The following is a 17,463-nucleotide window of genomic DNA, read 5'->3' on the forward strand; positions in this document are numbered from 1 at the left end:
TCAATCCCACTGTCCATGTCACCGACAAAGATGTTAAACAGTGCCAGTCCCAATACTAACCCCTGAGGAACGCCACTCGTCAGTAGTCTCTGCTTGGACATTGAGCCGTTGACCGCAACTGTTTGAGTGCGGCCATCCAGAAATTCCATATCCACTGAGTGGTCTATCCGTCAAATCCCTGTCTCTCCAGTTTAGAGACAAGGATGTTGGGCGGGACAGTGTCAAATGCTTTGCACAAATCCAGGTAGATGATGTCAGTTGCTCTTCCTTTGTCCACCAACGCTGTAAGCCCGTCGTAGAAGGCCACCAAATTTGACAGGCACAGTTTGCTCTTAGTGAAGCCATTTTGGCTGTCACCAATCACCTCCTTATTTTCCATGTTCCTTAGCATAGTTTCCAGGAGGATCTGCTCCATGATCATGCTGGGCATGAGGTGAGGCTGACTGGCCTGTATTTCCCTGGGTCTTCCTTTTTTCCCTTTTTAAAAATGTGTGTTATGTTTCCCCTTTTCCAGTCAGTGGGAACTTCTCCGGACTGCCACGACTTCTCAGATACGATGGATAGTGGCTTAGCAACTTCATCTGCCAGTTGCCTCAGGACCTGTGGATACATCTCATCAGGTCCCATGGACTTGTGCACCTTCAGGTGCCTTAGATGGTCTCGAATCTGATCTTTTCCTACAGTGGGTGGTTCTTTATTCTCCCAGCCCCTGCCTTTGCTTTCTGCAACTTGGGCAATGTGGCTTGAGCCTTACCGGTGAAGACTGAGACAAAAAAGTCCTTGAGTACCTCAGCCTTCTCCATATCCTGGGTAACCCGGTCTCACATTTCCTTCCAGAGAGGGCCCACATTCTCCCTTGTCTTCCTTTTATCACCAGTGTACCTACAGAAGCTTTTCTTGTTGCCCTTGACATCCCTGGCCAGATTTAATTCTATCAGGGCTTTAGCTTTCCTAACCTGATCCCTGGCTGCTCGGACAATTTCTCTGTATTCCTCCCAGGCTACCTGTCCTTGCTTCCACACTCTGTAGGCTTCCTTTTTGTGTTTGAGTTTGTCCAGGACCTCCTTGTTCATCCATGCAGGCCTCCTGGCATTTTTGCCTGACTTCCTCTTTGTTGGGATGCATCGCTCCTGAGCTTGAAGGAGATGATTCTTGAATATTACCCAGCTTTCTTGGGCCCCTCTTCCCTCCAGGGTTTATCCCATGGTACTCTGCCAAGCAGATCCCTGAAGAGGCCAAAGTCTGCGCTTCTGAAGCCCAGGGTAGTGAGCTTGCTGTGCGCCCTTCTCGGTGCCCTAAGGGTCTTGAACTCCACTATTTCATGGTCACTGCAGCCCAGGCTGCCCTTGAGCTTCACATTCCCCACCAGCCCCTCCTTGTTGGTGAGAACAAGGTCCAGCATAGCACCTCTCCTTGTTGGCTCCTCTATCACTTGGAGATGGAAGTTATCGTCAATGTATTCCAGGAACCTCCTGGATTGTTATGCCCTGTCGTGTTGTCCCTCCAACAGATGTTGGGGTGGTTGAAGTCCCCCATGAGGACCAGGGCTTGTGAGTGTGAGGCTGCTCCTATCTGTCTATAGAGGGCCTCATCCGCTCGGTCTTCCTGATCAGGTGGCCTGTAGCAGATCCCCACTGTAATTTCACGTGTCCCTGCCTTCCCTTTAATCCTGACCCACAAGTTCTTGGTTGGCTCCTCATCCATCCCCAGGCAGAGCTCCATGCACTCCAGCTGGTCATTGACATAGAGGGCGACACCCCCTCCTCATCTCCCCTGCCTGTCCTTCCTAAAGACCCTGTATCCCTCCATCCCAACACTTCAGTCATAGGAGCCATCCCAGCATGTCTCTGTGATGCCAATAAGATCATAGCCCTGCAGGCGTGCGCACATCTCTAACTCCTCTTGCTACATGCTTTTGCATAGAGGCATTTAAGTTGGGCCCCCGATGAAGCTGTCTTACTGGCCGGAGTAGCTGGAATTCCTTTGTGCTGCTCATCAGGTGCTCTCCTGCTGACCTGTGATCCTTCTCCAGATCCTTCTCTCTCAGAACTAATAGCTTAACCCTTCCAGTATTTTGAATTTTTGAACAACTGAGTTTATTTAAAGAGCTACGCCTGACGAACAATTACTTCTTTCTTTCAAATTGAAAGTTAACAAAAATGTTTTACAATTGGAACATAACGATAGTATCATCGTCATGTGTTGTTAATTACTAATTCACATGGCAATTGATAGATAGCAAATGTGGAATTGAGATAGTTTTGCCTGTGTGCCACAAAACCTAGAAACCCGTATTTGTGACCTGTTAGCTCATTGTGGTGTGCTATATATGGGAATTACTTCACAAAGTCTTACTTCAGAACTATTATCTCTCTCCTTATATTTGTTTACAGATGTTAATTTTGTTGCTTTTCCCCCCCCCCAATAAAGCAGTTCTGTACTAGCAATAGCAATGATACTCTTTATCATAGTTCTCATGCATATTGAGCTCATTACCTCCACAAATTTGGACATGGATGCCAACTGAGTAAAAAGGAAACATTCTTTCCACCTCTTTTGCAGCCTGGTATTTAAATAGTGTCCACATGAAGCAGCTGGAATTGTTATACACATCAGATAATGATTAAAGTGAAGGAAACTAGAAGCCTGGCTATATTGTAAAGTCAGCATGTCTACAACACTGTGGTTGCATTCAATATGTGTGAATTGATTTTGGGTCTTGGGATCCCTTTTTTTCATGCCAAATGGATAATTATCATCCTTGGTTTATCACAGCTCAAGCAAAAATGTAATGATGGTGGCACACTGGATTTTCCTTGGGGAATTAGGAAATCTGCTAGAAACAAAGTTAAACTAAACTACAATTTTTTTTATTGCCTAAAATACCATGAAATAATTTTGAGAAAATGCACCTAAGTATAATGGAAAGGGCTCAGAAAAACCATAGTTCCGCATCTCGGTCATACATAATCTATGCAAAAACAATTTTTAGAAGACTCTAAAGTGATAGTTGTATAAACTGTGTTGTACTGCCAAACCAGTCAGATAATTTTCTGCGTGCTATGCAGATATTGGAAGTGGGTATAATTTGAATGTACCTGAAAGTGTTAACATGAATGATTAAATTGCATCTACTGATAGCATGGAAATTTTTACCTGTATCAGGTCATGGTTGTGACCACCACAGGATTGGGCTTTATTTATGTACTATGCCTAATTAGACAAATTATGTAAAAACTGTTTTCTTACTCTGGCTTTAATATGTATGACTGCAAATATTAATAATACTGCTTTTGAAAAGGTTTGAGCATGAGCTTTGTGGGTTTTTTCAGCTGTGTGCAGCTCACATTACTGCACATATGATGCATCTCTTTGGATTCTAACACTGTTCAGATACAACAGTTAATTTTTCTTTTTGTCTCAGGAGAAGCTAACCTTCCTCCATAGCTTATACCAGCGTTTGGTAGCAGGCTGTGTGCTTATAAAACAACCAGAAGGCATCCTAGATAGATTCTCTTGGTCTGAGCTTTGTGCAGTCTTACAGGAGAATGTTGATGCCCTGATCTTAGACCTCAGCAGGGCTAATGAGAAGGTAAGTGTCCTTAGGCACCAGCTACCTCTATTAAATTCAGTGACATTTGTCCACATCACAGTATCATTAAAAAGGACTGACATTCATCTTATTTCAAAAAGAATTTGGACGTTAATAATTCAATACCATTAATTATGGCTTGTCTACAACTCAGTTTGATGCCATTGCTGTGGGCATGTAAATGTGACTGAAGTCTGTATGAAGTCTCTAAGCTCCACTTTCTGTGCAGGACATGCTAATAGTACTAGCCAATATTAGCCACAGGGACCTAATTAAAAGAAAATAAATTAATCTTACTGATGAAGCAATTCAAAGGACGTAGTCATTTACACTAATAAAGCAAGTCTTTATTTTAGCATAAAACAGAAACAAAATGCACTTACTCTAGGAACATAATCTTTAAATTATATGTTTATGATTCAGAGGTACTATCTGAAAAAATGCCAGTGTGTTTTTTTTGGTTTAATTGTAACTTTTGGATTATGAAATTTGTATTCAGAAATACAATAGAAAATACCTATTTTTGTAAAACATGTCAATATTTGTTTAAGGGAGAAGCTGTACTTTTATGCATGATTTTAATATGAATAATCTTACGTGGCCTTTCTCCCCAGAAATCCCTGTGTTTTTAGGAAGGAAAAGACCTCTTTTTAAATAACTTACACTGGCTCCACAGGCTAACATATGCCACTCTTGAGAATTTCAGTTCATGTTCTGGCTCCATTGATCAGGCCAGTCCTACAGTCTAGTAGAGCAACTCCGTATCTTGGCTGCCCTGACATTTTGTTCTTGAGGCATAGGAAGGTAAAAGCTCTTTCAGATGTTTCTCATCTGCTGGAATTGTGACCACTCTTCTGGCCTGAGTAAGGGACAGGGCTGGTTACAGTGAATCATTTTGACTCTGCCCATCATTTAGTAAATAACCCAGCAGTCAATGGAATAAAGTGGGATAGTATAAAATAAATTCTGGATTATGCAGATTGGGTGTACATTTCTATTTTCCTTTTGAAGTAAAGGAGGAAAGGGAATGGAAGGGAAGGGAGTGAACATTGTTGGCAGTGTTTGGGGGGGTTGTGTCTTACTGTTTCTTGCTTTTTAATTTAGTATTGTTATTGAGATTGATTGTGAGGTCTCTAGGGTTCTTTTCATGTACTTACCAGCTTTTCAGGGATTTGCAGCACTGTTGTTACCTGTGTTCTACCTGCTTTCTGAGAACAAAATTTTTCTGCAGTTTTGTGTGATCTATTTGGGAGGTATCTTGCTGATATTCTCTAGTAACAAAGTGTAGGCATGTGTGTTTAGACGTCATTGTTATCTTGATTCATTACTCCATTTAGTTTGCATGGGAGCTGCAAAGTTAAACCACAGAGTGAATCCCTTCATGCTTGTTGAAAACACATCATAAACTAATGAGCTACTTGTGAGAAAAACATTCTGTACGCTAAAATTTCCTGAGATTATTTTAATACTTAATAACATATGGAATGTCTTGGCTTTCCAATAAAACAAAAAATAAAATTAAGGGCTGTTTTTTCATTATTACTTGCAATCCTTGCAAACTGCTAAAGGACTAGTATACTCAGATTATTAATTTAGCAGCACAAGATTTAATGTACTTGTTTCAAAAAAATATGGGAAGTGTCCAGTTCAGGTTTGCAACAAAGAAGGCAACAGATATCTGCAAAGTGGTATAAGGATGGCAAAACTGAAACCAAGGAAGATTCGTTATTCCAAAGTATGTCTTAGTTTTGTTCCAAAATTCAAGTAGGTAATTTGTCGTGAAAGGCTTTTACTTAGTTTTAATAAATATGTTGAAGAAATTACAATTTAGATATTATGTTGGAATAGTCTGTGTTTAAATTAATATGTACAATTAAAGTAGAAACGTGTTTTGAGAAGTAAAAGAATTTCTTTTTAAATGCTTGTCACACAGATATCTCACCTAGAATATGTTTGTAAGAACAAGTCCAGTACTGTGAAGGAGCTTCAACGAAGCCAGGAAGATGCTTTTAGCAAAATGGCTGAACAGATGAAAGCACAGGAAAGCTGTTGGCAGAAACAAAAAAAGTATCTGGAACAGCAGTACTCAGGTCTCCTTGGGGAAGTTCATGCAAGGGCACAGGTATGGTGCTGTGAACTTCTGATTTTTTATTCTTGTAAATATTTAATGGATTATTTCAGTAGTTTAAGCTCCTAACCAATTTAAGGTTGTTTGGGAATTTTAGTATATCTTTAAAATAAAAAAAACCCCAACATTGTGCTAGTATTAACTTCATTTATAATAAGAAATAAATGACTTTGTTAAAACGTTCCAGAAATGAATTGCTTAATTTGGTCTAGCACTTGCTAGTGATTTTTTTTTGAGAAAGTTAAAGCTGTAAGATTGAAATTGCTTATTTTAAGAATTATATAGGGCAGCAGTTACTTTTTCAGTGTCATGCTTTGCAGAGACTCTGTAGAGTAAAAGTAATGTGGTGTCATCTGGGGATAAATTTAGGTATATACATTCTGACCCTAAGAACCAAATAGCAGTTACCGTGGTAGATTTCAACAGTATTAAAGGACTTTGTTATACAGATACTATAGTGAGCAATGGTTCAAAACTGTAAAACTGTCATCACTGATTGTTAGAAAAGTTATTTGCAATCTAAAATTTTCACTGTTATTCTACAACCACAATCCATTGTCTTTCAGGTCACATTCTTTTACATGTTTCAGTTAAAAGTGTGTCGTTGTTTAACCTCAGTCGGCAACTGAGCACCAAGCAGCCGCTCGCTCACTCCCCCCACCCGGTGGGATGGGGGAGAGAATTGGAAGAGCACAAGTGAGAAAAACTTGTGGGTTGAGATAAGAACAGTTTAATAATTGAAATAAAATGATAATAATATGATAATAAAAATACACAAAGCAAGTGATGCACAGTACAGTTGCTCACCACCGGCTGACCGATGCCCAGCCAGTCCCCGAGCAGCGGCCCCCCCGGGCCAGCTTTCCCCAGTTTATGTACTGAGCATGACGTCACATGGTATGGAATGTCCCTTTGGCCAGTTTGGGTCCGCTGTCCTGGCTGTGCCCCCTCCCAGCTTCTTGTGCACCTCCAGCCTTCTCAGTTGGTAGAGCATGGAAAACTAAAAAGTCCTTGGTTAGTGTAAGAATTACCTAGCAACAACTAAAACATGGGTGCGTTATCAACATTGTTCTCACCCTAAATCCAAAACACAGCACTGCACCAGCTACTAGAAAGGAAATTAACTCTATCCCAGCCGAAACCAGGACAAAGTGTTATGAAATATACAAAATAAGATATGCCTTGTTAGTTGTGACTGCCATCTGAAACTTATGTCATCAGAAAAATGCTGTATTTGACTCAGATTTTGGGCTTGGAAGTCTTTGCACTCTGAAAAATGTATTTATGAAGTATACTTTAGATAGAGCAATTTATGGTAATTTCTTGGGAATGAGTTAAAATCTTGTATATATTTTTTGCTTGATATTTACATTTCACTGTGGATATTGGCAATGCTGAAAACATCCCTATGAGTGGAATAAGTGGCATCCAGACTTATATTAAGTTCCCCCAGCATCCTGTAGTTTCATCTTTTGAAATCGTTGCCAACAAAAAGAATGATGAAATGAGGAAGCTTAATTTTAATTCTAAAAATGACTTTTCCTTGCTAAAGAAACAGTGGAGTTAAGCAATTCAGATTTCTGCCTCCTATGGATGCTGCACAAAAGAAAGGTCTGGGTCATCTCTTTCAGAACTCTAGCGTATTGTGGAGAATTGGTGCTGTGCAGTACTGTGCCATTCTTCGGGATGTTGCTGAACCTGCCAGTCTTCTCAGCTGAATTGTGTAGGCAGCAAGCAGAGCACGTACTGAAAACATGGCTCTCTCTTGTGGAGCATGCTTTAGGCATGTCTTCTGGAAAAGACTTTTATCTGTCAACTTGCTGTACAGGACTACTGGGTTTCTAAAAGGGAAATGCCTTCCCTTAGAAACATCTGGGCATGTTTTCTAACATAGGTTGTGTAGTGTTGGAGTACAAGCTGGTAGTGTTGTAATCTGGGCAGCGCAATGTCTGTATACACTTAGATGATTCAACAAAACTTTGTCTCATCTTTTTTCCATCCCATGTTTCAGTTTGCCTTCCTTAACATTCAGTGTCAATCTGGGAAGAAGACAGTCTAATTTCTTCTGCATTAAGCCTTTCCCTTTCTGGGATCCATAGAGTCCATGGATGTCTGCTATCAGGACTGTCCTAATCCTGATTGCTTGTTTTTCATAAAACTTGACTGTCTCTTACATATTGCATTTTGAGCCTGTTAGCCATATTTGTCTGCAAGATCACTGCTCTGTTGAATCAGAGGTGTGCAGACAGGCTAATGTTGTAGCCTTATTTCCATAGGAAACAAGGTAAAATGTGCCACAAGTTATGGAATGTCTTCAAAGGGTCTTTTAGATATTACTGAGTGCCAGGGTTTACATAAAGATACAGAATGCAATATTTCAAATTAATTATTTTAACAGGCTTTATTAATTAAATTTTATAGGAAACATATCATCAGTGTAAGTGGAATATAATTTGCCAGTATTCTGCATTTTGTTGTAGAACTGTGGGTCTCATCACTCTAGTACATTTATTCTAGCACTACAAGGAAACTGTAGCAATTTGTTGTATTTTCCATCCAAAGATCTGAGTGTTAATTACAAGCAGTTTAATGAACTAATCTTGTGTAGGTGTTAGTTCCTTTCTGGAAAGGAACTACGTCATAGGATGCATCCTTCTGTTTGTAACTTTGTCTCCAGCCAGTGTTCCGTGCTGCCTTCTAGACATTTTCTCTCAGAACTCCTGGGTTGAGACTTCTTTAATTTTTCCAGTTGTTGGTACATGTGCGAAGGCAAACTGAAGACTGTCAATTCAGACTCTCAGGAGTTAACTGAGAGCTCTAACTGCGCAGCAATATGAGTAATGTATCTTGGAAATCATTGTTTTGGTTTCTTAGAACTGCAGTAGAGAGTTAGGGTTTTTCAGAATGGTCTCCCTGTCATTAAAATGTAACATTGCAAAATCTGGAGGTTTTAGTAGCAATGACACCTGCCACTGCTTCTGTCCCCAGCCAGTACTGTTCAGGGTCCCTGACTCCAAGATAGGATCTATGGATGTTAATAGCTACTACTTCACAGCTGTTACTGTAGGTCAGATGGGTGGTGTAATCAGAAAGCAGTTTCACTGTTTTTCTGTAGGGCAGAAATTCCCAGAGTGGCCTTATCACAGATCAGCAATAAACAAGGCACTCTGTAGATACTGCTGTTCTTTGTCCGTGGTCTCCATGTTTGGAGAGTCAGTGGAGCTTAAAATGCATATCCTTTTTCCTTGCCTTTTGTAGCAGGAGTGCAGTCCTCTTGATTTGATAGTGTGCCATTTTGAAAATGTTACTATGCCTGTTCCTTAGCCTCACAAAAATTATTTATTCAGACTCTGCACAGTCTCATAGGAAATGTCCTCTGAATTTTAACTATCAGTTTTTTGTTTATTATGTAGACGTTTATTAATCTGTCCCCATTTTTTGTGGCAACCACTTAAAATAGAAGGGTTTTGTTCTGATATGCAAAAACATATTGTAAGAGAAAAGTCCTGTAACTACTTAAAAAATGTTAATTTCAACAGAAAAATAAAAGGTTTGCTAAATAGGAAAGGGAAAAATTCCTCTAGGGAGAAAAAAATGTCTTTTATTGGCTTTTTTGTTGTTGTTTGAAGGTCTTGCTTTTATAGCAAGGCAGGTGAATTAGCTAAAGTCTGTGGTATCTTGCAATTGTATCAAAAGTCAGTGCAATCACTGCAAAAGGAGGAGAAGTACGCATAACTATACTGTTCCTGACCCACTGTATCTCTTCAATGGACATGTCTGGCCCATGGACTTAAAACACAGGAAAGAAATGGAGGACAGTGGGTTGCTGTTGTTTATTTAGATGTATAGATGTATATATTTAGAAAAATAAAACAGCTGAAATACAGAAAAACCTTTTGAAGTCAGTGTCGTCATATTTCTAGTTTCCAGTTCTGTTTTCATGCCAGAATAAAGGGTAAGAAGTAGGATAAAATAGTGTTGCTAGTAGCACCTGACTCTTTTTGTTAAGGATTCTTGGAATCCACCAAGCTCTGCAACCGAGTGAGGTGTCCCTCAAAGCTCAAACACGGAAGGAAGCTGGCTTGCCAATGTTTAGGAAGAGAATTCTGTGACCCTTTCAAAAACTGTGCTTTTAAGCTTTGAAGAAAACACTAGAAACAGTGTGGAGTAAGACAAAAGCAATTATTAGCTGGTAAAAACAGGAAGGTGTATTTTCTTACAAAACTTCTACATTTCTGTAGTCAGAGATTGTCTTGTTTACTTTTGCATATTACCATATAACCATAAGCGTATAAAAACACTAAGCTTTTTTAAAAAATAAGCTTTAATTAGCTAGAGCATGGAATGTTAGTACTGCTACCCAACAGCCCTGTAGGGATCACACTTTGTTTACTCAGATATTGGCCTTTCACCTGTGATGGCCAGAAACCATAAGTTGTTTTCTAAATTCAGCTTACCTTTCAGTTCCTTCCAGTCATGCTATCAGGTTTTTTTTCTATAAAAATCAAACACTGTAAATAATGCAGTAGCACTGAAATATTGTACATGTTCATACTTAATTTTAGAGTAGTAAAGTGACATATGAGGCCTGTAAATTGCATTTTGTAATTAAATCTTTTAGCTACCTACTCTATTTTTGTATCACTGAAAGTATTTTAATAACACTACAAAATCTTCCTCTTCCAAAAAAATAATAAAATATTTATTTGGTCAAAGACATTCTGAACTGACTAGGGTACATCTGTATAGAAGCGTGGGATCTTTTATTTCCATTCTAGGGATAGCTATGCATTTTTTTTTTTTCCCTGTTGTGCTTGCAGGATGGAGGAGGGAGAAGAAACTAGGGTGCACCCCTCACCACTTGCTTGGGACCTGTACCAAATAGAACACATGGGAGTGTGGCTGGATGACACCATTTTACTTCTCTTTTGGCCACTGCTAACAGGAATAACCTCACCTCATTTTCAACAAAATTGCTTACAGCTCTAGGAGAGGTAGCTGAAGCTTAGCACAATCCTCTCTGTTCTTCATCATACAGACTTGTCATTCCATTCATGTTTACCTTTTTGTGTCCATGTATTGTAACTGGAGCATAAAGCATTTAACTTGAGCTTGTGGGTTCTTTGTGAACAGTGCCTAAAATGTATTATCTCCTTATACCATTGGGACCTGTTCAAATGTAGCCTCAAGTGGTTGTTCCAATCACAGTGGACTCTCATGCATCAAGAAGCCAGTCTAAGTCTCTGTAGTCCCAGCATAGTGTCTTGATTCGTGTACAAGAACTGCATGTTATCAAAAGCAACCAGTCTGCATGGTCTAACCTTAGTCCCGGCATTCCCTGGCTTGTTAGTGTCTTCATTTTGCTACACGGGTTTACTGTTTTAAATCTCCCTTGTTCCCTATTTCAGGGCATAGAGAGGAAAAGAAAAAATGTTCTGCAAGTTGAAAAAAATCTGTAATGGCACTAGTCAAAATAAAAATATCTGTATCACACTGTTCTTTTGAAAAGTCAATTCTGTATGAGACCTAATTAATCTGTGAATATATAAGTAGGGGGTTGATTGCAAAGTAATTAAGAGATCACCTTTACTTCCCCTTTCCCAGCTGCTGCCAATCTGTCTAGGTTTATCTTCCAGAGTTTTTCTTCTTTTTTTCCTCTTTCCTACATTAACTTTCCTTTCTGCTTTGAAGAGCAATTTCTTTCTGAAGTTGGAGCATGTAATTGCTTATTGTTAAGCCAACTCATAAAACTGTATTGTGGACAACCAGGTACTCTTGGACCTTCTGTGGGCTACTGCAGTACTAGTAGATTATTGTCAGATATCTGGAGTCCATTTGTAGTTGAAGATTGTGCAAATTTTCCTCGTACTATTGATTTGTTTTCATATATCTGGTTCTGTAACTGTTTGCTAGGAGAGATACTTTGACAGTCATTACTAATAATTTTTGTTCCTTTAATGTGTTATTTGAATCTGACAAAAAAAAAAAAATAATTTTCTTCTAGCTTTTGTCTAGGTAGAAATGATTTTGTTATTTTAAAAAATACCTTCTAGTTAATATTTCTTCTGGTTTTGTTTGTTTTTTCCCCTTCTCCCAGGAATACCAAGAAACAGCAGAGAAAAACAAGGAAAAAAATTATGTCCTTGAAAAAAGACAGGAGGAATTGGCCCTTGAAAATGTTTCTGTGAAAAATATGTTGACGCAGGTTCAGAAGGAACATTCCTCTCTCCTGGCAGCCTGTGCGCTATTGGCAGGTGCCCTGTATCCTCTCTGTGGCCGATTGTGTGCTATGTCTTCACAAAGAGACCTTCTCCAGGATCAGGTCAACATTTATGAATTAGTGAACCAGGAGATTAGGACCCTAGTTCATGCTCTCTCTGATGTAGAGGAAAAGAATCAAGATGAAGCAAAACTGAAGAAAAGAAAATTTGAAGGCCTGATTCGTGTATTCCGAAGAGGTGTGATTGCAGTTTTGGCAGCTAACAGGCTTAAAGTTTTAGCCCAATCTTCTAGTTCCCTCTTCTCCTGGGTAAATGGCCTCAAAGAAGGCATTGGAATTCTAGTTTGTATAGGAGACTCCAAAGGCAAGCGTAATCTGTCAAGTAAGCTAATTGGTTTCTTCTTTGATAAGTGTTATGTCAAATTATATGGTTAGTGAATAACAAATAGTAATGTTGTTATTAATAGAGTGTAAAGACAAATTTAGTGACATTTTGACAAATGTAATTTCTGGATTTGTGATTTCTGGATTTCTTGACAAATGTAATTTCCCCTAAAAAGAAATGCTTAGTCTGTTAAGCATTGAAAGAAAAGTTATAACTACACACGTGAACTATTCTTGACATTCGTACTACGGATTTCAGAACTAGGTGCTACCACATCTTCTCTGTGGGAAATATCTTGTAATGTTCCTCAATGATTGACCATCAACATACTTTTTGAAAACACATTTCCTCTTCTTTTATTAATGACTTTTAGTGTTTATTTCCTACTAAAAATGCAAAAAATTGCTTTCTGGTTCAGGTAAAATATTCGTATAGGATTTCTAAATTTATCTTTAGAGATTACGTAGTCTTCCTGTCCCTTTCTGTTACCAGACCAGCTCATGCTTTCCCCTACAAGGATAAATGGTATCAAAAATGTTTCCCAAACTAGAAGATCCATCCACTTTTCTGTTTCAGTAGTTCTGGAAGCCTATTTAATGCAATCTAAATTGTCCTGAAAGAAGAATTAGTTTGTGGCTTATATACTTAGTTTTGGTCAATTTCTGAAAGAGCTGGAGATAGTAGTGTGCCTTATCTAAGTTATTCAGTTTTATTGCTAGCTACAATTCTGTTTCACAGGTCATGAAGAGGAACAAATTCACTGTGTTGAAGCCCTCAGCTGGTTTACTAGTTCTAACCTCCTTGCTGCAATAATCAGTTCTGTCACTGAATTACAGGATGTTGTTAACAAAACAGGTAATTTTAAAAGTATATTCTTGTAGTAGAAGATTAAAAAAAAATAATAGGGTGGTTACATAATTTCCATTTTTAGGATTTTATCTAAACTATTCTGGATCAAATCTCTGCAGAGCTGTATTGTTGGAACAGATTAATTTCCTTTAATTGGTGATATGATACTTCATTTCGGTATGTAGAGTCATGGAAACAGAAAGCTGGAGAGTGCTTCTAGAAAGCATATAAACAGTTTTGCCAGCTTTGTTGTGAGATAGAAAAAATATCTACACCACACCAATAGATATTTGGCTAACCTGTTCTTAAAAGCTTCCAATGAAGTAATATTTACAAGCTGCTTAGTTATCTTGTTCCACTGTTACAGTATTCGAAAAGTATTTTACTGAAGCTCAACCTAATTTTTTTCCATAGAGAAAATCTACGTCATTTCTGTCTATTTGATCTGTGTATTTCTTAAGTGCAGGCCCTAAAACAGGCACATATTCAACCTGGGATGTTAACGCTGCTGACTGAAAGGAAATAACTTCCTACTGTATTTTATATGATATGAATCTAGAATTTCCAAATTGCTGGCATCTGGAAAACAATTGAATTTGATGGATACTATTTTCATCTGGTTTACTTGTATCTTGTGGTTTTTGAGAGAGAAATACAATGCTCTCAAATTACACAATGTATAGCAGTCCTTATTTTGTTCCCTTTTTAAGTATATGCTTAATTAGATTTGCGTCTAGATTCCCTAATTTTCTCAGTCTCTCCTCGTATAGAATTCTACTATGCCTATGGAAAATTTTAGTGCCAATCTCTGGAAATATCACCTCTTGATTCCCAGCTGTTAACTGTCTTCCTTAATTTCTTCGCAGCAAGGACTGATACAAGATCTCACTTGTATCCTCTGCATTGGTGTCATCCTTAGTTCTTTGGCAGCTGGTAGTTTCAAAGTCCCAATAATTCTGTCACAGAATGAAGGATATTAAAGGAAGGATAATTTATATAAATAAAAGGAAATAGCAGGACAGAGGGAAGGTGATATATTTCCCAGAAGCCTGAACAGTAAACTGGTGCCAAAAGTCAGTCATTGAATCAAAAGTGTTTTGATTCAGTTTCAGGTGCTCTCTTCTTTGATCATCCTGTTTTCAGTAACTTAAATTTACATCCTTACAAAACAAAGTTTGAACTGTGTTTCAGAATATTTACGGGGTTTATACTGCAAGTGTTCCTGTGTATACAGTGCTGAGCAAGAACAGCAAATTGAAAAGGAGTCAAGAGAAACTTAACAGCAGCATTGATGTGCTGAAGTGACTAGTTAGAATACCCTAAACCTCATGATATTTTGCTGGTATTGAAGTACATGAGAATTCTGGTGCACTCTGTTTACTTGATATCTCTGCACTCAACACAATTTTGATTTTGAGAATTAGGAAGAGCCATGCTGAGAATGTTTTGGCCACAGTCAGTCTGGTGATGCTTTCATAGCTTATCTCTATTGTAAGTCATTTTCACAGAACCTCAAGATCTAACTGCTCATGTATTACTTGGAATTCTGTTGCTCATGAGATCAAGTCTCCCAAGAACCTTTGGTTCAAAAAATAGTAATAAATAATTTAAAGTTGGACATGACGTTTCCAGAAGTATCAAAGTGATAAGGCTCTGAAGGAATATATTTGAAAGAAAGCTTGCATACTTAGGAAATGATTTTATGTTCTGTAAGTCTTATTTCAAATAGGATTTAAACCTTCAAACTGACTTAAGTGATTTTGAACTGGTTTTTTTAACGTAAATAAAAGGCATCTGCTCTCTTCAGATCTTGAAATAATGGCAGTTCCAGATTAGACTGCACATCACAGGAGAGAGTAGGCATAAGAAGGTGCTATACAGATCTACAATATGGAATGGTTCGGTGTCTTAAAAATTACTTTTAAAGATGGCTAGATTCTGAGGAACTATTTGAGGCAGTTGAAAGAAACCAAATCCAGATCACTCAGATAACACTGGAACTTTTGGGCTTGTGCACTTTGGTGATTTGAGACACATCTTGAGCTGTTAACTTTTAAAAAAGTGGTTTTGGTTTGACATTCATGATCATTTCCCTTCACACTGTTCATTAGTTTCTTTCTCATTCCAGCATGTCTTGGAATGATCTCTTAGCTTCAATCTGAATACAAGTTCATTGAAGTGTTTGGGGGGTTTTTGTTTTGATTTGATTTAGTTTTTTGTAAGGTTAGTTTTGTAGGTTGGTTTGAACAGAATCTCTACTGTGATAAACCAGAGAAAGTAAAGGTCAAGCTTTTTGAATACAAATATGCTCCACTGTTACATACACAAAGCTTTGGAAGCTTAGCATGAAAACTTTAGTCTTGTGTAGTACTGCTAAGTTTATCCTGCTGACTGTTCTATTTCACCAAAACAGAGTAAACAAGAATTCTGTCTTCATCTGTCAGTGAAGTAAGATTTGTCACTTTTCATTGTCTTTTTCTTCGTTTGTTTAATGTAAGAATTAATTGCTCTGTGATATACCTGTATTTGTGTTAATAATTTCTTATACACATCACAATGTACATCATTTAATGCTTTTGTTGTAATTCCTTGATCCTTCGTGGGCAGGTACTTAAAATGTATATACTTACAATGTATATTCTCTTGCCAATGGTTATAGATACAGTTCCTTGTGGAATTGTATTATATTCTCATTTCGTCTTTCAAAGCAGTCAGTAACTTGCATCAACGTGTTTCTGTGTATTTCCTCCAAACTGCTCTTCATAAAAAAAAAATAAACAGAGATATGATGATTTGCCTTTTTTATTCCCCATCCCAAGAAAGTGCCTTAAGTTGTGGATGCTGAACTGTACTGAATAACAGGAATCCTGGTTATGAAGTGGAATGATCGTTTCAGAATGCTACAACACAATTGCATGAACTATTATTATTAATTTATTTTTAATACAGTTAAACTGGGGATTCTAGACATAGGGAAAGGGGCTGCCATCCTAGGTACTGCACATATGGAGAAATACTGTGTTTTCTGGCAGGCAAACAATCTCATGTAAAATGAGATACCAGGTGGAAATACCAGGAAAAATGAAGGAACAGTAGCTCATTGAGAGTATCCTTATTTTGATATTTACCAAAAGTCAAAGGAGAGTTTTTTAGAAGGTTTTGTGTCATCTTACATGGAAGGCAATACAAATGTTCTAGTTTTAATTATAGGTTAATTTAACTAAACATTCAAACTAACGAATGCATCATGACTGGAGAAAAGAGATGGTCTTTGAAACTGAACGACAGGTAGGACAGGATAATCTGTGAGAAAGAGTTAAAATGGTAAAGGTAGCTTATCTTTTATGTGATCACTAATAGAGAACCAACATAAGGAAAAGAGAGGAGCCTTGGCCAAAGTTGACAGAGCATTACAATAGCAGTTTCTTCTGGGTATGAGAATAGTTTGGTGGTTTTTTGTTTGTTTGGTTTTTTTAATTTCAAAGAATGTTTTGTTAGTTGAAGTGCAAGAAAAAAATGCTGGATAAGATTTTTGGCTTTAAAGATGAATAGAAAGAGTGCTATTTTAGACATGAAGAAAAACAGATTTACTACTATCTGGGGCTATGGAGAGCATATACTCAAAAATGGTACTCTAGTTAAGCACTGGAATAATTGGAATGGTGGTATTTTGAAACCAAGCAGGAGAATGGCTCTGAAAAAAGAGTATTTGGCTTTATTATGTGCTTTTTTTTTGTTTGCTTACAGATAAATTTCATCTCATATGTGTAAATGATAAATTGTCTATGATGAGAATTGTAATCTAAAAATACCAATAATCATGTTTCATTTGCTTTGAACCTTTGGTTTTATCTGCACAATATATAAAGAGAATTTTTTTAACTTAAAAAAGCTATGGTTATTTTTTTCTGTTTATACTCTTAAGTAAATATTTTAATTCACTGCAGCAACAGGAGATCTGCTGTACTACTGAATGTAAATAAGCTCTTCCATGCTTGTCATCTTACACTGATAGTATCATAAGACACGTAATGACAGATTAAGACCTGCCTAGCAGAGGGAAAACTAAATTACAAGACTTTTATTAAGGCATAAATAAACCTATTAACTGTTATCTGGAATACCAATTAGTGGAAGGAGCACTGACAATTTTATTTATCAACATTAAACACAATTATTAATTACAGACCTGACGAATCTAGCAGTAAGCAGGACATGTTGGGTGTGCTGGGGCCTTAAGTCCATTATATGAGAAGGATGATTACCAAAATCCTGTGGGGAAATAAGTA

The 17,463-nt window shown here is 37.7% G+C and overlaps 1 protein-coding gene across 9 annotated transcripts in view; it reads left to right on the forward strand.

Annotated features, from left to right (window-relative positions):
- The window catches only part of CCDC171 (coiled-coil domain containing 171), a 158,856-nt gene that overhangs the window by 58,495 nt on the left and 82,898 nt on the right, over nucleotides 1–17,463 (forward strand). For 7 of the 9 annotated variants that reach the window (XM_076362130.1, XM_076362136.1, XM_076362134.1 and 4 more), the window contains exons 14-17: nucleotides 3,425–3,592; nucleotides 5,526–5,714; nucleotides 11,818–12,322; nucleotides 13,064–13,180. In XM_076362130.1, coding sequence (XP_076218245.1) covers nucleotides 3,425–3,592; nucleotides 5,526–5,714; nucleotides 11,818–12,322; nucleotides 13,064–13,180 — 979 coding nt within the window. The remainder of the gene's footprint in view (nucleotides 1–3,424; nucleotides 3,593–5,525; nucleotides 5,715–11,817; nucleotides 12,323–13,063; nucleotides 13,181–17,463) is intronic. The other 2 variants (XM_076362135.1, XM_076362138.1) reach the window with 2 other exon arrangements.

The sequence above is a fragment of the Aptenodytes patagonicus genome, chromosome Z (assembly GCF_965638725.1).
Source record: "Aptenodytes patagonicus chromosome Z, bAptPat1.pri.cur, whole genome shotgun sequence".
NCBI classification, from domain to species: Eukaryota; Metazoa; Chordata; class Aves; order Sphenisciformes; family Spheniscidae; genus Aptenodytes; species Aptenodytes patagonicus.